General features: G+C 45.8%; 1 protein-coding gene across 2 annotated transcripts in view; it reads right to left on the minus strand.

Moving 5' to 3' along the window:
• Nucleotides 1–24,008, minus strand: part of LOC144152334 (endothelin-converting enzyme 1-like) — a 126,023-nt gene that overhangs the window by 4,980 nt on the left and 97,035 nt on the right. For both annotated transcript variants that reach the window (XM_077683599.1, XM_077683600.1), the window contains 4 exons: nt 23,164–23,231; nt 13,019–13,128; nt 7,963–8,022; nt 1,475–1,582 (listed from right to left, as the gene is read on the minus strand). In XM_077683599.1, the coding sequence (XP_077539725.1) occupies nt 1,475–1,582; nt 7,963–8,022; nt 13,019–13,128; nt 23,164–23,231 (346 nt within the window). The remainder of the gene's footprint in view (nt 1–1,474; nt 1,583–7,962; nt 8,023–13,018; nt 13,129–23,163; nt 23,232–24,008) is intronic.

Raw genomic sequence — 24,008 nt, forward strand, 5'->3', positions numbered from 1 at the left:
TAACTTACGTGCAACCACAGTTGGTAATGTAGGTAAAGAAAACTCATTTTTATCCCTTCTTAGATGGAGGAATTAAGGAAACACGAAAGAATAAAACGGCAATTTATGAGAGTTCGGATGCGAAAAGCAGACACATCAAGAATAACAAAGGAAATGCTCAAAATACAGGTAGAAAGGTAAATAGAAAGGAGACACTTTAAATATCCCGCCTTGGTAGCTGAGTGGCTAAGGTGGTGGGCGGCAGTTTACGAAGACCCGGATGTGACCCGCGTGAAGGCGGCTGTTATGTTGTAGAAGAGAAAAGAAAAATCTTCGTTTGACGAGATTTCGGCGAGCGTTAAAGATCCCCAGGTGGTCAGAATTAGTTTACTGCCGTCTATGGCGGACAACTTGGAAACCCACTTTCTTACACATTTTATGGTACGACTTATACACTGCAGCCTGGAAATATTCTAAAGAAACTAAGGAAGACCGCATGGAAATTTGTATCAATAAACCAGTCAATACATTGAGAAAAGACGTTTTCAGGGTTTATGTTTCAACGCGTACACACGTATTTATACACTCTCACATAAGAAGGACTCTAAACCAGACACGCTGGGAGAAATAGCTGTAGTGTTGCGGCCAATCAGACGGCGGGATAAGAATGCGTGCAGCACTTAAAAGGTACCCGAAGGCAAAATATGCTTGGTTCATTAAGAAGGCGTCTCTGTGCGGAGAACAAGGCTACCAATTTTAGCGCGAACTTCGAAGAAAATTGGGGAAAGAAAGAAAGCCTATTTATAGGTGATATTATTCTGAAGTCATAGGGTCTTGTTTGTGCGATTTGCGGCCACCAACCTAATTCCACACGAAGACGCGTGACTGGGCGATCGCAGTGGGACCATCAGATCCATTTGATCGTACCACTCGAAAGCAAGCGTGCTGAATGAAAACCCCGATCACGTCACCCCTGCCGTGCATACTACACCACTGCAGATCGAAGTTTGAAGGTTATTCAATATTGCTTTCAGAAAAAGGTCTTTTGTGACCGAACTGATTTACCCAAGCCCAGTTCTTTCAAGTTCAACAAAGTTCTGTTTGTGTCTTCCACGCTTCTTTAACGTTAATTATAGCAGAGCTGTGATCTTGACCAGAATTAGGAGCCCTTATCTAAAAATCGGTCGAGATTTAAAGCCAGTGCGCCACACTGTCAAATGATTTATACCCTCTTTGTCTATACCCAGCACCCTAAGCCTTTTCAAGAAAATACACCCCTTTTCATGGGTGTAATTAATTATCAAAACTCCCTAAAAGGTTCTATTCCTGTTTTTAGGGTGCACGGCTTTCAAAACCAAACTAAACTCCCGAAAAGTGTTTTAATCTCGTTTTTTAAGTGTGTAAGAGTGTCACTTACATACAGTGATTGACACTTTTGAGGGTGTATATCTTTTTAAAGTGTAGTAAGAGGCGCGTACTTCGTGCTTCCACTCACCATGGCCCAAGTGTAGAAGAAGATGTGCGTGGAGCTGTAGTCGCCGATCCAGTCAATGCGGAACTCAGGACGTGGGTACGCCACCCTTAACACAGAGCGCCGGTAGTACTGCAAAGCACATAGGGAACACAGTGATAGTTAACGCTGAGCTACACTCAAAAGAGATTTACGCCTTTCAGGGCGTAAATAAGTTTGTAACTACCTTATATGCACCCCAGCCAAAAATGCGGTAAAACACCCCTTAGGGGATTTTGTCGTTTACAACAGTCGTCCACCATAGCAAAAAGACAAAACTACACACCTATAAAAGGGCGTTTTATCGCTGTTACACCCTTTCAAAAGGTGTTTTCTTTTGCTTTTGCGTAAAATGCAAGAAGTTAATTATATACAAAAAGCGTGTAAATCATTTTGCAATGCGCATCCCATTTCCATTTTGTCCATAACTAATGCCCTCACACCGCATCAAAAGAGAGAAATGCCTTTTGAAAGGGAGTAATACGATAAACCTCCCTTTAATAGGGTGTATTCTTGTATTTTTGCTAGAGTGTAAGGGTGTTATATAAAACAAAGGGTGTTTTCTTTTGATTTTTTTGGCTTGGGTGTTAGTATGTTTGTCACAGGCTGACTACACCCTTATTTTACAGTGTACGGAGGTATTACACATGTAACTCGAATCCCAACGAACACGTCTCCGAACTTGCACAGATATGCTATAATGTATCGTCAAAAATACCCGTAAAAGTGTCCAGCTTCGGAGGTACCCAGCAGTATACTACGCAACATATGGGTACCCTCTTTCACAGCATTTCACCAATGACGTAGTAAATGTTGACAGCTCTACAAAGTTTCTTACCTACCCCGACGACACCACTTTGTTTTTTTATTTCACTTAATGCTACACAACTACAAACTAAAGCCAACAATGTTCTAGAGACCCTTAACGAGTGGAGCATGCTTAATTCCTTGACTATCAACAGCACCAAGACCAAAGCAGTTATTTTTAGGGCCAAAAATCAGAACTACAATATGGATGGGGACCTGCTTATTGGTGCATCGAAAATAGAGATTGTTGCTTCTGTAAAAAGCCTGGGAATTATATTTGAAGAGCACATTAATTGGACAAAACATTCTGACTTAGTTACAAGCAGGGTTGCACGGGTTGCCGGAATTCTTGTCAGGTTGCGATTCGTCTGGCCCACCACCATTAAGCTACTCATTTGCAAGTCTATTTCTTTCACACCTTAGCTACTGATTCTTAGTATGGGGGAACACCACGAGATTTTATATTACAAGGCTTGAACGATTACAGAAGGTGCGTGCGATTTCAAATGCTGCGCATGACGCGCACACCGCACCTCTTTTTAAATCTCTGGGCGTACGCGAAATTCATCATCGGTACAACGACACTTTGCTTAAACGATGTCATACGGGAATGAAACAAAATAACAACTTCATTGCTTTGCTATCCAAGTTGAATCTGAATTGCCGCAGCTACCCAACAGGCCATTATGAAAAATGGCACATTCCTTTTCCACGAACAAACTACGGAAAACAATCGCTTCGGTAATCATTACCATCATTAGTAAACAGGCTATCCTGTGACTGAACTTCTTTGTTGCCAGCGTTTATTTCTACAAAACTGTTTTAAATGTATATTCCGGGATTGTTTTCAGTGCCTCATTTATTTATTTTGTTTGCTATACAAAGCGTATTTTTCTTGCATGACGGGGATTGTGTGACTGTCATTTATTTTCAGCGTCTATTTATTTCTAGCAAACTGTTTTAAATGTATATTCTGGAATTGTCTTGACTGCTTCATTTATTTTTTTTTGGAATACAAACTGTATTTTTCTTGCGTGACTGATTGTGTGACTGTGATTGTCATTCATTGTTACGGATGAAAACCTGATCATGTTGGATGTTGCTGCTAAACGTTTTGTACATTTTTATCATGTATTGTAAGTTTCTTTTTGTAGCTTAGAAAAATGTTTTCTGGATGATGAACTCTCAAATTAGGGGGCGCAGACCTCGTCAAGCCCGTCAGAATGGCCTTTTGTCTGTGCTCCTGGCATTTGTACCCATGAATGAGAAAGCTTGATTGATTGACAACACTGACTTACACTCTGGGAGGCCGCACCGGTTGATCAGCGAATGCTGATAGACCGGGTACTAGAGGAGGCCGGCAGATTGGGACGTTTGGACTGACTCCTGAGTCCAAAGGTCCCAACTAAGTAATCAGTATTCTACTCAGTAGTCGCTAGTGCTGGCAGATATTGCGGTGTGCCGACCAGCACCGAGTTTCGGCTTGGGGCAACTGTGAACGTGTGACACCTTAGGAGGGCAAGTTCCTCCATGGCAGTGCCCCCATCGGCAGCGGGGCCGTCCCGTGGCCAGCAAGGGCCGCAGAAGCCACCTGCTAGTCCGTAATGGCGAACAATATCACCCTGTCCGCTGAGTTTCACCTGGATGAGTGCGCTGAATTTTTGATCGGCTCAAGTTATTACCAGGGCATTAGATTTGCACTCGAGTAATACGACGCCGCCCGTAACAGCACTAGCAAAGGTCACTTCATTCTTCAAGCAAACCTAAACCCCTTAAGCAAAGTCAGCGCAAATCAGGGTTACAAGCGTTCTAATTAAACTTTCTGTCTACATGCAGCTTGAGCAGCACTATATCAAGCAAGAGCATGTCTGGCATTGAAAAATTCGGCTTCCCTTGCGGTTGAGATGCGAAGACTGAGGAAAGAGTAGCGAATTTTTCGCTATATCTCGCGCACAAAAAAACGGCAATAGCTCATTTAGTGCATCACTAAGACCAAGCGACGGACCCAGATGTCAACGTGCGACAGCGTTTTTGAACGAGGTTGCGCAAAATGCGTAACATCGTCTTCAATTCCACATCTCACTTTTTAGATGCAAAGCATCTCTCGCTCAGGGCTCCGTCGTCCATCGTCTGTACGTCCGCACCTCTCCCCCTCTCCCCACCATCTGTGCGATAGCGCACGCACTTCTCTCCCTCTCTCTACGCCAGCTGTGAAATAGCGCGCGCGCTGCTCCTCCTCTCCACCTCTCCATGCCAGCTGTGCGATAGCGCGCGCGCTACTAGTCTCACCGCAGCTGCGCGATAAGCGCGCATGTGCGTCTCTTCCTCTCCATTCCATCTGCTCTATATAATAAACCCACTCTGCGCGCCGCTCTCTCAGTTGCTGCTTCGGTTGAGTCACGCTGCGCCGTCTGGAGTTCCGACATTTTCCGTTATTTGGATACCCAATCTCGTAAACGTTTAGAACCTCCGAGATGCTTCGCATCAACTCAGGGTTCTCTCGTGGGAAGCTAGTGTCATTTTTTTTTTGCAGTGGCTTTCGGAATTGAAAAGAAGAATAAGCGTGAGAAGTAACAAGAACGTCTGGTGTCACGTTCGAAATGTTCGCGTTAAGGCACTTCTTGCGCCGCGCGGAGTAACAGCAGGCTGAGGTGATGAGGCGCTGGGGAAACTTCCGGATAAATGGAGAGAAAAAATGGAAGCTAAAACGTAGTTGGAGATGTACTGGGAAGAGAAATTGGACACTACAAAGGAAAATTTCTACGGTAATTCCCAGGGTAGTGCTTTGCTTTTTGAGGCTAGAGCAGCTTGCTTGCGAACTCAGAGCTTTGTGGGGAAGTATTCACAAAATGATGGGGTATGCGTAATCTGCGGAAAAAAAACCGAAACTAGGCGGCGCTTAGTGTTAAAATGCGAGGGTGTCCATCCAAATCTACATGACGGAAATATTCGGCTTCCAGAAGCCCTAGGATTTGAGGGTAGCATAGAGGAAGTTAATTATAAGGCTGTCGAGGCGAATAAAAGATGCTGGTGGACGAAAAGCAGAGAGGGGAATATCGCCTAGGACAAAAAACAGCTGTAACAGGAAAAAAAAGTATTTTGTGTCTAACAATTTTTTTGTGTCTGCCCTAGAATTAAACCAAGAGTATAAAACATAGGTATAAAGTCCTTTTTGTGAGATGACACGCCATCACCCCGATACAAAGGGGAAAGCAAGAGCAGTCATCAATCTTGATCATTGTTGCGGTTCTTAAGTTGTCCCGGAGTATAGTAGAACACCTGCAGTTCAGAGGTTATGTCATCACTAAGCGCAGGCAATCCCGGACGCGCGCTTCTTCACCAGAACATCCACGCCGCGACGCGCACTCCCCACACCATCTTGTGAACTCCTTGAATCCTCGCCACTTCCCCTCCCACTTCTTGGCCTACCATTTTTCTTCTCCCCGCTTTGCTGCGCCGATCTTTGAGCGACGCCCGGCACGGATGGGATTCAAGCCTAAACAGCAGCGCCATTAAAAATTGGGCAAAAAGGAAGCGTTAACGCACGCTTGCTCGTTCTTGCAACTCTTTCACTCACATGTCGAGACAAGCTTATTTGTGAAAAAAAAAAACGTGATTATATTTCGATGAAACTGGCTCAAAAGTTTACAGTTGCGAGAAACGAGATTGTTAAGTCACAAAGGCATTTACAAAGTGCGGAAGTAACCTATGGTGATCTTTTTTGTGCTACTGTGTCCGAAGCGTCCACCGTGCCTTAAAATTGAAATTGCTGCTTTTGTACCGCCGTTGCTGTATTTGTTCAGGTGTGTACAGAAGAGCTCTCTTTGCTTTTCTCCTTAGCACAATGTCTATAAAAAAAAACAATGCGATCAAGAGACGCAAGGACGGGTCGCAAGTACTGCAATCGCACGTTCTTTTCGTCTTTTTACGTCAATCACCTTCGGTGGTGACCTTCTTAGACTGGGATGGCAATATTGCTGATCAACCGGCAGTTCTCTCAAATTAATAAGTACCGTAGTTGCACCGAGCACAAGTCTGAAAGCTCAATCGGTGCTGCTACAGAGCAGTTATGATTAAAGTAAAAAAAGGGAAAATAAACTGGCGGGGACTCGAAATCGTCGATACATTACGTGCTCATCAACACGCAGGCTTTGGCCACCAGGTGGCCAAGCTGTGTAGGCGTGTTTTATATAGGCTGTGCATTTTGATCTCTGGTGGCGTAATAACCATAATTTCGAGGAACCCGTCTTCCCCTTCGGATCCACAAAGGTCAACACGCAGGTTGGCGCCAACTTAGGGGATATCGGACCAGTGGTTCGATTGATTCTTGCGGCCATCCTTCGACCCGGAGAGGACCGGGCTTCGCTAAGCTTTCAGAAGGCTCCGGCGCTACACAGCCATCTTTGACGCGACAGAGACCCAGGGACCCCGGCTGCGCATACTGCGTCGTTGGGCAGGGTTGCTGCCCCGTCTAACGCATCGGTGACATGGCGTTCGTCGAAGTCAATGGTCAGCCAATATCACCAGAAGAATTCGAAAGCGACAGGGATTGGCTGTACAGCCACCGCCCACGCGACAGCCGAGCGATCAGCAAGATGTGCCTAACAGCAGTGCAACAACCTCGCGACAGGGGCGGATCATCGACACCCATGGAAGAATCTACGAAGCGCCCGCGCAACTCGCAGCCGCCACGTGCTCCCAAGCTGCAGAAAGAAGGTATTAAGATCCTTCTAAGGCCACGTGACGGGCTGAACGTCAAAAAGCTGGGCGGCGCTCAGATCAAAGACGCAGTTTCCGCAGCGGCAAACGTTATGCGAGGCGGAGTGGAAGAAATGTTCCCCGATTAAACCCTACGGAGAACATCGCCATAATCAGCCCACCGACCATGGCGAATGCCGACAGGTACAACACCATCAGAAAACGGCTAGTAGCTGATGCCATCAACGAAATCATCACATACGCAGCCCCACCACAAATACGGTCTAAGGGGTCTTACCGCCCTTTATACGACGCGACGGAGGACATCGCAAGAAGTGGGGTGTATAACCTAAAGATATGACAAGCCAGAACAATGCGCAATCAAACTCGGTCGTCATAATATTCCAAGGAATAGGGGTTCCTCACATGGACTACTACAGATAAGCGGAGTAAATGTGTCTACCCCGTAGCAAGGATCACGAGGTGTGCGACTCGTTCTGAAAACTGGGTCACCGAGCTGACGCCTGTCCTGCGCCAGAAGACGAAATCAGCAAGGGATGTGGCGAGGACCACCCTTTATTTAGACCCCTTTTTTTTTAGACCCCTTTAGATCATTTAGACCCCTAACAGTGTTGTCATTTTCAACACCAGTACACCCTAGCAAAAGTCCAAAAATAGACCATTTACAGTGTCTTTTGTTGCTAAACGAACCCAGCTAAAGGATGGTATTTGTTTTCGACACAGGTTGAAAGTGTGTTTGTGACAGACAAAACAACGTGTAAAAATTTACATGGCCCGCCAGTTGCTGCCATACTTATGTCCACGTCGCTCACGCTACGGACCTCTGTTGATGGGAACACTTACATTAGTATTAAATCATACCCACAAGACAAGTTTCGGTGGGTATATTTCGAACCTGAACCATCACCAGAATTTATTTGTTGCAGTGAAAAAAAATTTACACCTACCCGGTAGGTCGGCGACACTGCTCCAAGCATGTATTGGTCCATCGCACCTAAAAGGCTTCCCTGAAAAAAAAAAAGAAAAATAACATGCCATTACGCCATTTATGTGTAATGAGCGGCAAAATGTCACCAAGTATACACCACGTGCGTTGAAGACGCGAAAAGGACGAAGCTGTCACTGCGAGAAATCGAAATGCTGGACGGACTCGCTTCTAGAGCCCACGTGTAATGCAAAAAGGCAAGCAGCAGTTGCGCTCAAAAGAAAGAAAATTAATAGCTGTGGAAAAATACTGAAAAAAAGCTCCAATCTAGGCTGTCAAGAGGGTTGAAAAGGAAAGCTTTAAACGACACCCACAATTGCCCATGCGACGTCACTTGAATTCACACACGTGACTCTACAAAGAGTGAAACGAGAGATTCTGCCAGCTGCACTTGGAATTGGCGGGGTGGCGCCCCGAGCGCAGACCCGTCGGCCAGGGCAGGGCTAAAGCAGTGGACGCCGCCGCCGCAGCCCGGCCGTGCCTCGGTAGACAGAAAAGAAAGAGCAGCATTTTACGAAGGGTGAGACAGCGGTACCTAGGCCGTGCGTCGGCAGACAGAAAACAGACAGGAGCGTTTTATGAAGGGTGACACAGCGGAACCTGGCCATCCTGATGTGCTAGCTCGGGGCTACACCACCGCGCGACACCAGCATAGACACTGAAACAATTCAGCATGCGAGTTAAGTGATTCTCATTTATACCGATTTGAACTAGTTCATTCAGTAAGTTTGAAAATTGCGAGAAAGTTGAGGTAACTTATTGTCACGAAGCCAAGGACGACGCAGTTGTCTTGCAGGAGAAACAAGTTTATTGGAGCGAACTTGTGCTCCCCTAACAACTCAAAAGAATACAGAGGCGGCGAAGCAGCGGTCAACAAAGTGACTTGCGTCAGCGGGCGTCGCAGAATCGAATGCCCCGGCGTCTGCTCTGCAGGCTTTTTATCTTTCGGCGCGCGTGGTTCTGGAACCGTCGATTCGCATCGAGAACATTGTAGATGCAAGAAGATTATTCCGGGATGTTCACGTTAGATCGGAATGCTCTCCCTATCAGAACAGATAACACATGCGTCACAGAAAGAAAGAATGGAACACGCGCTTCCCTTGGCACGGAGATAACACAGACCGGCGCAGCCGGACGGTAAAAGCGAAACACAAATAAACAAACCCAATGCATGGTTCGCGGCATTATATAATCGCTATTTATTAGAACTAGTTGTTCCTTCCTCCTTTTGCAATACCTCCTAAAACACAACCTTATTGGTATTCACCAATTTAGAAAACAGAGCCCCATTCGTGCAAGCAGTGCACAAAAGGTAGCGTTTCTCTATCGGCCAGACGTATGTATGTGGTTTCTACATTTTGTTTCTCTGCCGTTCAAACCACTCATTAAGTACGACCACCTAATTCCGTCGGTTCCGGGTTACCCAGAAGGCGCTGTCGAACAAGTTGATCAAGATGGGGGAAGGAAGTGCGCAACGGAAGCGAAGCTGCGCCTAAACAGGCCCAAACCACTGTCGCTAAAGCAGACAAAGTCGTATCGGCAGCACGCCCGCGGGCGAGCAAGCACATCCGCGCGGGAAACGCGGGGTAAATTGGACGCGCCATTTACAGTGTGCTCCGTTAGTGAAACTCTCGTCAAAGCAGTCAGAAAGGGGTGCGGCAGTAGCCAGGCGACAGGGAGCTGGTCATCTAGTTCAATGTGAACCCGATTTGTCCAGATCTCGGAATAAAACAATACTGCCGACGGCATACTGTGACATTCGTTAGCGCCAGTGCTGCCAGCAGCCCGTGGCATGCCGTTTTTACTGTAAAGATGTATATCCACATCCGCGCCCCTCCCAGTTTTTCCGGTGTCATAGATTTACTCTGCGCCACTGCGGGGCTCCTCCTCACCACCACTGACGGCTCTTTCACAACTATTTTCTCCCTTCCCTCCACCGATGCCCCCTTGGCAAATCGCGTAGTCGGCTGCTAAGGGCGGTATGCGGTAATAAGACGATTGCGAAAAATAAACAGAAGGACGGACGGGCGTAGAAAACGCAGGCACGATTACTACACTCCCTTATATGAAATTTGTGCGCAACGCGAGCTGCAGTCTTCTCGGTCACGGCTCATTTCTCCTGGGTCTCAGGAAGTGTTCGCGTGATCAGCGAACGTACGGTGGCGTGCGCTACTCTGCTGCTACCTCGCAGTGCGCCGCCTCCGCCGGTCAGCATGTAGCAAATAGTGTTTGAGCCTCCCGCGCAAATGGCACGTGGTTCGGATTACCCCCGCACAAGGAAGCAGCGAGCATCCTGTTGCAAATCGTATTGGAACATCACGCGCAAACGTCACGCGGTTTTGATTAGCGGAGAATGGAACAGCTCCTGCGGAAACTGTCAGGGGCTGGACGTTCCTTGGTGGCGAAACATGAAACGGGAGAGGGAAAGGCACTCAGAGAGATGACGCCGTAGCCGCAAATGTTGTACTCCGTATTCAGCCTTCGCTAGACGCTCCTCTGTTTTCTTTCTTTCGTTGCTGTTGCGTTCGCTCACTCGCTTACGTGGACATAAACAGACGCCGCTCCCGCAATACCCAGGAAACGGCTGCCAAAGGGCCGCCCCCTAAAAAGACCAAAACCCGCAGTAGCCATTTCCACTCAAATTCACTTTGCCAAGTAACTGCGAAACCCTCCCGGTAGAAGAAAAACCTCCCCAGTTGGAACGCCGGCTCGAGCTCACATTTCGTTGTCTTCTAGGAATGCCTTCCGAGCGACATTTAACGGTGAGTTGCACGCCTAAGTATGCGATATCACCGGTTGCCCGGTTATGCGTGCACGGTTTGTGGGTAGAAAAAGGGGGCGTGCACACACAAGTAGACTTCATGCTTCTACCGATGAAATGCTGTTTGTGCTGGTAATTCAGATGTCAAAATTTACATGGCTCAATCGGCTGTCATCCTCAATCGAGTGATCCGGGTGTTGGTTGATGTGTTACACAGACACCTTACACACGCAGTAAGATGAATACGATGGGGAAGGAAAGCAGACATGTTTTTATGCGACAATAGAGCTCAAGGCTTCCAGGTTTTAAATCGTTATTGGACGGATGCATGCCGTTCGTTTGGAGGATGAGGAGCAAGAATCGAAGCATTGACCCGAACAAAAGCGCGAATGGGGGAAAAACAACGGAAAGCTGCTGGCACCGCCGTTACCGCCTCAAGTTCAGCTCGTGGAGTAGCGGCGAATCCCTCCCGGATGAACCGCAAATTGCCCGCTTGAAACGCCGGCGTGAGCCAATATCACTTCTTCAGAAGACTTTCAGGGGATGTTTTCAATGGCGTCTGCCAATTCTAAGCACGCGCACATGACCGGTTGCCGGTTTATGCGTCCGTGTGTTTGTAGTGGAGAATAGTGGGAGAGATGAGGTGAGGCGTGCACGCGCAGCTATAGGTTTCATGCCCGTACTGATGCATGGGATGTCCATTGTGCTGGTGCGAGATTTAAATGCGGACGTTAAACGGCCCATTGAGACCTGTCCGGAGTTCTTAGTGGTAGAGCGGATTGAGTTTGTGTGTTAGGCTATGTTCAGATTACAGATGTAAAACCCGAATCATGATATATGGACGTGAAAAACTTATGTCATGCAGTTCGGTTGGCTGAGACACGAAATGACGGCTGTTGCGGCAATAGTCTGAAACCGGCCTTACACAAACAGTAAGGAGCTTACGACGCGAGAGGGGCACGTGCTGTTTCATGGTTATCTGAATAAACAAAGCTTGGATCCATGAGAGGTTTATTCAGCTGAGGGCTAGGAAATGTGCTCCATCGCAAATTACGATAAATGTGGTTTGTTTTGTGCACTCCATGGACTCTGTCCAGCTTATTAGCAGGTCATCCTTCTTCACACAGTAGAAGGGACTAATTTTTTGAGTAGGTTCCGTCAATTATTTGGCGGCTTTCTGCCCCAGGTTGTGATAGTATTTGCCGCACCATTAATTTGTTTTGTAAAACCCAAATGAATGAATAATTTCACTTAGGCGAACACGGCTTCCCAGGGATATACCCACGTAATTCGCCTAAAAAGTATCAAATGTTTGCTTGTACTCGATGCTGACATGCAGGCGCTGCCCCCCCTCCTCCAGTGCTCGTAGTTGAAAAATGATTGCTACATAACTCGCATTGTTACGACAGCTAATGTTTACTACACAAGAGCCCCCTGGGATCAATTTGAGTTAGAAGGAGCTACCCACTAAAATCTATTTTAGGAACGTGCCAAGGCTCGCCGGCGTATGCGTAGAAGAGGAGAGGATCCAAATCTACAAGCTAAACCCCCACTACGCTTGGCGGGAGACTTGGCTTCCCCATCAGCTCATTTTGAAACAGCTGCGTCCACTTGTCAAAATCAATTCACTCCCAGACACACTTACTTGCTTAGGAGTGAATTGGTTTTCATCGGCTTCAGTTTGCTTCAGTGAATTCGGCTGAATGTACTTACATGGCCACGAGAAAATAGTCACAGTGTAAACACCGCATGATAAATTTACACTTACAACCGACGTACCGCGATTATCGAGAGGATATGAGCCGTAATCAAATTCGCAGTTCGCCTAGTTACTCGCGCGGAGCACTTAGGATATCGTAATTCTAACACCGAGAATATACAATCAAGGCTGGTGAATGCAGGAAGCATTTAAACTGAGTCCCACACCATGTGAAATAGATGAAAACAGAGGAGCTGCGATTTCATTGTGTCGGCTAATACGTGACGCTCGCTTGAGAACCGCGGCGCCATCGCCACGCAGTCTACGATCGTTGCAAAGGAATCGGCAGCCAAACATCAGCGGCGGGAGGGTGGCTCCCTCCCTCTCTCTCCCCTAGAGGAAGGTGACGACCTCGCCGCTGCCAGACCACTGCGCCCTCCATCTTGGGTCGCAGAACCTGCTCATACCACTGCATGATGCTCGATCGACATCAGACCAAAAGGCTCGAGCTACAACTGCTTCGCTGTTAAGCACGGCGGACAAAGCTTGGTCACTTACGTTTTGTTTGCGCTGTACCCTCATGCAGTTCTGGAACTTCACCATCTTGTCCATCCAGCTGTAGCCGGCCCAGGGTACCGGGTATATTTCATTCTTGGCCACAGAGGCTCCTGCGACGTGAAGTGATACCGTTACGGGTGGGCCCACACCAGAGATGCGCGCGCGACCGGTCTCGTGATGTCATGAGCCCCGCGGTGAATATCCGACGGCACAGAGCACAGAAGACCTCGAGTTACAGATGCAGAAGAGAGTGGATGACATGCGCCGTAATGTCAACTCCACAGTACCAAAAAACGATGATGGCACCGGCGTGTGAGGGTAGCCGTATAGGTGAGAAGAGGGTGAACGTGACGGCTGTTTGGATGGAAGTGGATTCGGCTCAGTGTACTTTGTGGCCGCGGGAAAATCATCGCAGTGTAAACATTTCGTCGATTTAAACGTTGAAAGGAAAACCAGCGCAAAACGATAAAACGCGTCAAGAACGGTACTGACAGGCAGCGCTGCCTGTGCCCTCCTTGTGTTTCGCTGTTTCGCGCTGACTATAATTTTAATATTGTAGCGTCTGCCCAAATCTTCGATTTCAGTGAGTGATTGGTTTTCCACTTCGAGTGCCATCTCCCGGTATGAACGTTGTTAATCGTGGTGGTTATTTCGTTCAATCCAAGTAAATGTGTTGTGTTGGGTTTTAAGGCGCATAGGCGACTAAGGCCATCATACGCCAAGCGGAAGCTTGTGTTTTCTTTAGTGGGCTTACTTGTGTCTAGGGCATTTAAAGCTTGTTTAGTAGCTTTGCATCTTTTAGAAAACCAAAAACAAAAAAAAAATTCACCAAAGGCATCGTCTCACAGGAGCAAACTCTGGGGAAAGAGGATGTGTTCGTTGTAGGACTGCCTAAAATGTTTTTTTCGTCAGAACCTCAAATTTCGCCCATGAGAGTAAATTGGGGTTCACTGTTAGATCACATGTAGGTATCCTGTAGGTATATCTTGTTTTATGAGGAGAAAGTTATGTGTCAGATGTGTGTGTCCTATGCGCAGGCGGCCTAGAGTAACTTTTGTGACGCGATATTCGTGCAGGCTTGTTTTCCATTCTGTTACGGTGGGTTTAACCTTGCAAACTTTGTTGTTAGTTGCGGTATCTCATGAGGGCTGCCATTTGGCTACGAGTTTACTCCGTAGAAACATCATGCAGTCGCTGTGAGGAATGTTTTCTTCATTTATTGATCTATTACTGGCCTTTGCGGCACATGTATCACCTCTCGTTTCCTGAATTCCCTTTAAGTTTGCGTCGTAGAGCTTCGGCTGTTACTGAATTATGATTTATGTCTCCTACTATAAGCTGGGCCACATTTATGTACCTCAGTGCTGTGAGGACGCTAAGAAAGTGTGTAGGTATTACGGTTCTTAATTTTTACAGCCAAAGCAATGGCATAACTTTCTGCGGTGAAACTGGAAGCACATTAAGATAGCCCAATTACCTTCTCCCACTTCCCTTGTACTACTGCAGTCCCAATGCAGCCTGATGTTTTGAACCGTCTGTGTAAAATGTGTTTATTCTTCATATTTTTTAGTGACAAAAAACTCCTGTATGATGTGCTCACACTGTTTCTGCTTTTTTTTGAAACTGTTAGTGCAATGTAACATAGAGTAGTAAAAGTGCACTAAGGTTGTAGTTGGTCATGTCTCTGGGCAATTTCAGGAAATGTGTCCAACATACTCCGCCCTTGGCCATATTCTTCAAACCGGTGAACTGATGGATTAATTGCTTCGGGTTTGTTAACAGCGTCCTAGACAAGCATTTTTATACTATCTGGTAACAAAGATATTTTGGTAGTGACCGGATCTTTAGGATGCATGATGATGCAAACATCGTTCTTCTGTCTGTGAGTGGTGGTTCATTGGTTTCGTCGTAAAGACTGTTGATCGGTGGCGTCCTATGTGCCTCAGACGAGGGACGTAGACCTAACTTGTGAACTGGGTCTAATCGTTCAATAGGACAGTGTAGTTGAAATATACACAATTAAGCCATAGTCAAAGCAGGAGCGTACAACGGAGTGATAAGTTTGAAAAGGAAAGCCCTGTCGGAACACCAGTGGTTGCGTAACAAGGCTTTAAGCACTTTAAGTATGTTTAGTACTCTGGATTATTTGTTTTCCAACATATTGATGGGACGTAGAAAAGTGAGTTTTTTGTCTAATATCATGCCAAAAAAATTTAATTTCGATTTTTATGGGAAAGTGGATTTCCTTGAGGTGTACATTGGTATTGGTCTGTAAGCCGCATTTTAGTGAAAAAAGAATAGCACTGTTTTGTCTGGTGAAAATTGGAAACCATTTCTGTCTGCCCATGGTGTTAGTTTATTTATAGTTAACTGCACTTGTCTCCCGCACGTCGCTAAATTGGAGAATTTCCAAGGTTTTTGAAGGTCATCCACATAGCAAAGACAATACATATTACACTTCTGAATTATTTTGTATATGGAGTTCATCTTTAGGACAGACACTGTACTGCTTGGGATACACTCCTGAGGGACCCCGTTCTCCTGCACAAGTGCTTGAGGGGTTTGAGCCCAGGCACACTTCAACGGTTTGCCATGAAATTGTTCAGGCACTTCAACATTCTTTCACGGTTGCCTAATTCAACTAAATCACGCATGATTCCAAACCTCTATGTGGTGTCGTACGCCTTCTCAAGATCGAAAAAGACAGCAGGGCAATGTTGTTTACGTAGAAAAGCTTGTCGTGCAGTGTTTTCGAGGTGGACAAGATGGTCAGTTGTTGGACATGCTTTTTTAAAACCGCACTAGTGAACACCGAGAAGCTTTTATTTTTATTTTAGAACAAAGCTTATTCTGGTATTTATGATACGTTTAAAATTTTTGGCTAGACAGCTGGTAAGGACAGTGGATCTGTAACTACTGGGAGAGGTTGGAGGCTTCCCAGGTTTTAAGAATGCTACAATAAATGATTTTTTTCAGTATTCTGGCCATCTTCCCAGGACCCGAATTTCGTTAGAAAATTTCAGAACTGCTTCAACAGAAGGTCCCGGGAAATGTCCCAGCATTTCGTAATGTATTTCATCTGCACCGGGGGCGGTCTTCTTACCGGCCAGCAAAGCTGTTTTTAGTTTTTCAAGTGGGATCAAAATGTTTTACGGTACATTTGTTCCCCCATCTGTTCGCAGTCTTTGTTTTTCTGCTGTGTTTGTGTACTTCACGAACGCTTTAGTGTAATGTGCAGAACATGAGACTGGAAAAGGGCTCCCCCAGCATACGTTTCTGTTCTTTTATGCTTGTTTGCACAACTGGTGCTGTTAACAGAGGGACTGTGTTGGGGGATTGTGTCACATTTAGCTTATGAACTTGCTCCCATACCTTTTGCGATACAACTGAGCTATTGATGAATGAAACAATTTTGCCACAAGACTTCATCGGCTTACGGCGGATGTACCTTGCTGTAGCTCTTTTCTTGTTACATTTACCAGGTTTTTCTGTGTTCGGTACCTTCAAAGGACACCCCATGCTTTATTTTACTCCTTTTTTGCCTGTTTACACTCTGGGGTACACCATACCTTGCGGTTTTTCTTCACCACTCCCGTGGATTGTGGACTAGCTACGCATGCAGAATTAGCGCTGAAAGATGTAAATTCTTCATTCAGTTCGTCAAAAGAAAGACTGTCCAAAAAACTGGTAAAACTTTCTTGGGAAGTAAACAGTTCCCAGTTGGCAAACTCGCGTTTCCACCAGCATAGTTTTCTTTGGATAATAGTTGAAGATATAACGCTGATGATCACAGGTAGATGATCGCTCCCATGCGGATTGTCTATGCTATCCCAATGAAAATTCGTAAATATAGAGGATGAACAAAGATACAAACCAATGCAGCTCATTTTTTCTGAGCTTGGACAGCAGTATGTAGTTTTTTGTGTGTTTAAAAGACAGACAATATAGAAGAAAATAAAAAATCAGACCTCTTGCATGAATATTTTCACTCCACCAAAAGGAACAGGGGCAATGAAATCGCGAACTGTTAAAAAGGGTTCAGCTAGCTTGCTTGTATGCCTTCTAAATATTGAAGCGTTATTGAAGCGTTATCGAAATATTAACCCAAACTGTAATTGTTTTCAATGCAAGCAGGGTGGAGCCATTGCTTCTAGTTTTGTTTTGAGTTCATGTTCTCGAGCTGGAAAGCGATTTTGAACAATAATTGCAACGTCTCCAGACAGCCTGCTTGCCTGCTTTCTGTCGCGGTGGAAAACCTGATAATTTTTAGGACGTTTGTGTGATTAGCACCCAGGTTTGTTTCTTGAATGCATACCGCCACAGGTTGAGTGTGTGGCTAATACGTCTTTGAAATCATTTAAGGTATTGACTAGTCCCGTGCAGTTCCAGTGAAACATTGATTAGGTGGCATTTTCTGCCGCTCAAGGAATGAGCGCCTTTCTCTGTGCGTTTGTAAAGCCGGTAAGGCCACAGTCACCTCTATCTCTTCATCTGATGGCAAATGAATATCTGGCCGATCAGGCTCCTTCGGCCGTGCACCCCTAGGAGTGCTGCGCGTGCTACAGGTGGCTGCAGCAGCGCAGTGTTTGCAGAAAGAGAACTGGCGACTCCCACATCTTTGCTCACCCTGACTTTGGGGACAAGCGCAGCAGCAGGAGTGAGCGCAGATTCTCTCCAAACAGTGCCACTACCACTACTATGGGTAGTGGTAGTGGCCACTGGACGCCACTACCAGTGGCGTTTTCCCAGCCGGTGGAGCAGCGTCCTGGGTTGCTTTCGGCAACCCAGCGGTGGGTGGAGGCAGGACCGTGTCTGCACTGCAGTACTGTGTCGCTGCCGAGATAAGACGCAATTCCACCCATCCATCCCCCCGCCCGGTGATTTTGATTTGATTGATTGTAGGGTTTAGCGCGCCGACGCAACGCAGGCGATGAGGCGCGCCATAGTGGAGGGCTCCGGATTAATTTTGACCACCTGGGGATTTTTATCGTGCGGCGAAATCTCGTACACACGGGCGTTTTTGCTTTTCGCCTCCATCAGAAAAGCGGCCGCCGCGGCCGGGAATCACACCCGCGACCTCGTGCTCAGCAGCGCAACGCCTTAGCAACTGAGCCACCGCGGCGGGTCTCCCCGCCCGGTGAGCTTAGTGCATATGCTCTGGACGAAAACATAACGTGGTCTTTGAAGCGCTAAAGCAATGTTTTCAGTTAATTTCATTAATTTCAGGTGATTTTCTTTTCAATCTTAAAGACGTCACAATACCGGTAAAAGGCTTGAGATATTTTGCAGTTTCAGCATTTGATTGTCTTGCTGGTGCAGTTCTCAGCTGGGTGGTCATGCTGTGCACATTTCCCACATGTCAGCCTCCCTCAGCATGTGTTTGTACCATGCCCTGACAAGTGGCTAGGCGGGTTAGGAATACATGGTCGAACCTGACCACGTGTTACTGCAGCAGTCATGGTCTGAGGAAGGCTGCTTCTGTCAATGGTCAGGACAACATGTTTAGTTTTGATCTCTTTGCCATCGCATCTCATAGTAATTTGTTTCACAGCTGTTACACCTTTGTCGCGAAGGTGTTCAAGAAGATCTTGTTAGTTTTTGTCCAAGAGTTCTATTTCAGAGATGACTCCTTGTGAAGTGTTCAGGGTGCGGTACACTGAGACAGCTATTTTGATGTGACACATGTTTGCCTGACTGATCCTTGGTACATGACCTGATGACCTGATAAGTACATCAACTGATGACAGTTTCTTTGCCATATAATTTATACCGACAATGGATTCAAGGAATCGTGCCAATTCGAACACGGACTAGCTGGTGAGTGTAATTTCAGCTTCAAGAGAGTTAATCACAAGAAATTTGGGGCACTTCTGGGGTGCACAAAATATTTGGCTGTCAGACAGCAACTTTGTTGCTACGGTGTGGACCGTTTTCGGGGTCCGATGAGTTTGGGAAGGTGTTTTTAAAACTACCATTGTCGTAGTATAGAGCAGGGAAAATGGACACTTTCTCCTTTCACGTTACCCTGGTAGTCAATGAGGTACCGAAGCTCCTTGCCTGGTAGGCAGACCGGGTGCTTATCGGCCGGAGCTTGACCAAGGCTCCCACAGCTATCGTTTGCGGATTCTACCCCTCACGCTTTAACACCTCGCAATGGTTGGACACAGCTTATGCATGGGAGCTGGGGCCCGCAGTGTCACTGCTCACCGTCACCATGAATACTTTTGGTGCCCCGTTCGGGGCCAAGTAAATGTATTTTTCAGACTTCGAACTACTTTATTTTGCTCCAGGGTTTGTTCCCCTTTTCATAATGCCGGATTGTTGTCGGGGAATCTTCCTTTTGTCGCTTTTAGTCATGTGGCTCGTTAAAGGGGCCATGAAGAGAAAATACAAGTTTGGTTCATTCGAAAGATTGCCTCATTAGAATCATACTGACACCACTTTTAACGTAAACCTCGCTCAAATTAGCTAAAACACTAGGAAGAAAAAGAATGTCCATGCGCCCCCTAACTCATTTCTCACAAAAGAACCTATGATGTCATACCAACCAGTCTGTGATCGGCGGAGGCTGGCAAAAGCAAACGCAGATTAGGCAGAGCTTATAAGCTTGCCGAACGAGCTATTTGCACTTAAATTTAGGGCAGACTCCTTTATATCAGTCAGAATTGTAAGGAAACAGTGGAAGTTACGAAAGCACATGTAAACTAGAAGTACCGATGTGTACTGCTGTTGGTACTGCGTGCACTATGCTTGGTTTAGATGAACAGCACTGTTGGGCTTTGGGGTTGTCTCAGATGACACTGGCCAATTCACGCAAGCAACGGTGTCTTATGTGACCAAAGTCATCGAGCGAACACCATGTTTCAAGAAACAATTACTTTCACAATGAACAGAAACAAGCCAGTTGTAAATACGGTCACAAACACACCAAAACCAGAAAACGGCTTGGCGCAGTGTAGTGGCGCCATCTAGGTTGACTAACAGTAAACAAGTCTCCGCTGAACCCATGTTTAGATGAAAGACCTGTTTTTTATCATTTCAAACGCTGGTGAAACATGTGTTGGCTCGACAATAAAAATTTTAGCTTTCATTCATGAATTTCTCAGTGAATAAAGCATCGTTTGCTTCCGGAGAAGCCCTGGGGGCACTATAGAACGCGAAATCGTTCGAATAAAACAAACTTATTTTTTGTCTTCATGGACCCTAATCTGCCTAAGTGCTGTTTCAGGTGAGGTCCGAAATCAATGCCCCATTCGTCATACTGGGCAATGAGCAAAAGAAAAGAGCTTAAGCAAGGTACATCCACCGCAATGCCGATGAAGCCTCATGGAAAAATTATGTCTCCGCCATCAATAGCTCAGTTGTACCGAAAAAGGTATGGGAGCAAGTTTGTTTTTTTAGGCAGAATACAAGCACACAGCGCAAAGTAGAATAATTTCCAATCTTCTGCCGAGGCAAACGGGGCAAAAGGCGTTTGAGCCCGTTTGATCGAGCCCATCTGATCGAGCCCGATCGGGCTGCCTGACGTGGCCCCGTCCCTGATGTAGCACAACGGCAGCAGCACTAGCGAAGCACATTTAACAACCAGTGAATCAAATTATAAGCATATAATAAAGCAAAGGCCATCATAGGCGAACTATATCAACGCAATTGTTGGTTAAATAAAAGCAATGACAAAGCACGAAAGAAGTATAATGATAACCGATATATACTACGCAAAAGGTAGAGACCGTGACACGAGTGGAAAAAGTTTAGGAAGAGGAAGTTTTACCCGACAATACCAAAGCAAACATTTTTTTTTGCACTTACGCCGGTTACGTAACATAATTTTAACGGTATACATAAAACAATACTCAAGGAAACCTTCTCATGACGGCACAGAATACGCATATAGCCCGGTCGCGCGCGACATTCATTTTGGTCCAAAAAAAAGTTTTTATATTTTTTTCCAAGTAAATGTACCAAAGAGAACTTTTTCACGATTGTCTCGGGGAACATGGCGAAAGGAACAACGACGCCTGACTGGGAAATGGCGCCCTATAGCTGTAGCGGCTTCGAATGGTAAGTTTGTTTACAATTTTCACACAAAGCAAACAACAAAAAAGATGTACATAACTCCGGAACAGAAATAACTATCACATCAGGTAAATGAGTTTTTTTGCATATTGCATTGCATACAGAATGAAATTAAGATAATGAATTTTGTGTACATGAACTGATGTAAACACAACTTAAAAAACAGTCATGTAAGGTATATAAAATATAACACTGCGAATAGGTTGTCACACATTTCAACTCTAAATTAGCTTTATGATGGCATTTTTTCAGAGTATTTGTTTTACAAGTATTTTGAAAGTTATCCCTCGTATAGAACTATTTAAATGATGCAATAAAATTGGGCTTTTATTTAGTGGATCAGGTATTTGAGATGCCAATCTCTGAGTACCATAATTTGTTCGGGAGCGTGGTTTTGTAATTGGATTTTTTCGTAGTTCATACCAGGTGTTTTTTGGACAGTAGTTAGCTTCAAACAATGTTTTATCGGTCCTATGCTGGCGGAAAATTTCTAGGCTTAGATTGTATTTGTATAAAGTTCGAATATCGAACACTTTATGAGTTTCAAAGTACGGCGCTACGCTTTCAGTTTTGTGCTGGTTGGCAATAGCTCGCATCCCTCTCTTTTGTAGCTTTAAAAGGTTTCTTAGGTTAGTCTAAGTTGTGGTCACCCAAACTAAACAGCAGTAACTTATACGTGAGTGGACCATCGAATAATATATATCGCGTTTAACAACTGCCGGCGATAGAGGTTTCCTACTATACATTACTTGCCGAGCGTACCCTGCCCATAAGTAATATCGAAGGTACCACGTGTACAGGGTAGCTGTATTCGCCAACTTGTTCTAGCTTTCACTTCTTTTGCAGGGGCTATTCGTGCACATTTACATAGCCTCGTTTGTGATTTCTTCATAGTTATCTCCAACCGAACGATTGGGCTTTCTTTGTGCAGGTACTGAAGTTGATGCTGCGTCTGCTATCTATACTCACTCAACAAGCCTATGTCACTTTCCAAGCTCACGCGGGTCCAGTATCTACCATTTATCCGCATTCCCAGCTTTCCCAGTCAATATCTTAGTCAGGGACACCGTAAAAGGTTCGGAAAGAAGTGCCTGCTTATTTTACTCAATTTGAAATCAGAATCTTTGTGGTTCTACTTGCAGATAATACGCTTCCTGTGCATTACATGTGCATGGCACTAAAAAGTTTGACACAGGTTGTTGCCACTCCCTGATCTTTAAATGCTTTCAGTAGTGCGGTCGTGTCTAGAGAACCAAATTTGTTTTAGTCTATAAGGTCATGAAGAGACGCTTGTTATGCTCACTAGCTTCTAGATTGGCTAGATTGATGACATTGATAAGGTAAACTGGTTAGCCTAATTAGGCAGCCTCGGCTTAATTTATGCTTTTGTTACAGAATTCAACAGCCCCAGCCTAGAGGGTGCCGAAGCTCATTAATATTGTTGCATCCTTGTAGGCGCAGGTCCAGAAAGCACGATGGAGATGCATCCATTTCGTAGGCGTAGCGCTTCACCGCAGACTACAGGTGGCCAGGGTGTTCGGATGGCAGGTATCAACGAAGATTGCTGGCCCTCTCTGGCACGCCAACGCAGGGCACAGACATTCACACCGTCGTCTCCGAACAACTTCGCTGGCCAAGAATCACGGCACGTATCCTTAACTCGGGTTTGTACACAGCACGGTAATCGCACACACTGCGACCAGGGGACCGCGGCTTGACCTTTATCCACGCCACAGTCTCGTGCCTCCATAGCAACCAGAATTAATGTTGGCATTATTGAAATCCACAGGGGACCTAAAACGCCACCATGCATTTTGAAAATAGTCTTCTCAGCTTTTCTAGTACGAGCAGCTGGCTTCGTAATAATCTGATGAAATCAAAGCCCGAGCAGCCCTTTGGCACTGGCCTCGAGGTTAAGGTGAGCCTGAGCGCTTGTTAGAAGGGATTTAAGAAAAGCGAGGTTGGCGACACCCTCGTGAGCGAAACGTTCTGGCGCGTTGTGTGTGAACGCAAAACTTTCAGCCATCTACCCCAGATGACTGATCCCTCTGGAAGGATCGGATACTCACCGTACGCTGTCAGCGCATGCATGAGGCCTGCAATGACCGCGTATCCTGATAGGGCGGTGAAAGCTCGGCTGCAGTGAATGGAAAGAAATATTGGCGGCAATTCATGAGAAAATCACCGTCTCACAGTGAAAAACCATAATGTGGCACACTTTTAAAAACTGGTTGCCTTTGCTAGTACGTTATTGTCAACCCAACTAAAGACCTCCTATCTGGCTGCAAAGGCTGGGCATGTAGCGCAAAAAGAATTGCGGCATTTTCGGGACAAAAAACAAACGATGTCCAGCGTTTTGTACGTAACCTTTCGCATTGGAGGACACAGACGTCCTGCCGTACCAGATATTGCATTTTTCGCTAAGTGATAAGCGCGAATTGAAGTGTCTGCTGTGATACCAATGCTGAAAGGCCAGGGTAAATGTTTATTACAGCCTCAGTGACACATGATCGTCGGCTAGGGGAAAGCTCAAGATCAGTGGGATATTTATAAAGTTGTATCAAGTTGTGGGTACCTATTTTTCCTTTCGAACGAGACACCGACAACAGATCTGACTGTGACCAGTTTATCGTACAGGACAATGATTATTAAAATGTATTGACATGTTAGTCCGAAGAGCGAAAAAAGTTTTACACAATATCATCTTGTTCTGAGTGTCTATCCTGTGCTGTGCTATAACAAAGGGAGATGGTGGTCTCGTTGGTTCACAGTAAGCGACAAAAAAATTTGGCGGCACTTAACTCTGCTTACGGGCTCTGAATGCGAAAACCTGGTACCTTTTCATACGTGTCCACTCGTCAACACGGCCGACGATATCTTACCGTCGCTAATTTTTATTGTTGTACTTTATACT

The sequence above is a fragment of the Haemaphysalis longicornis genome, unplaced genomic scaffold (assembly GCF_048455015.1).
Source record: "Haemaphysalis longicornis isolate Haplotype H1 unplaced genomic scaffold, Haemaphysalis longicornis Haplotype H1 scaffold_9, whole genome shotgun sequence".
Classification (NCBI taxonomy): domain Eukaryota; kingdom Metazoa; phylum Arthropoda; class Arachnida; order Ixodida; family Ixodidae; genus Haemaphysalis; species Haemaphysalis longicornis.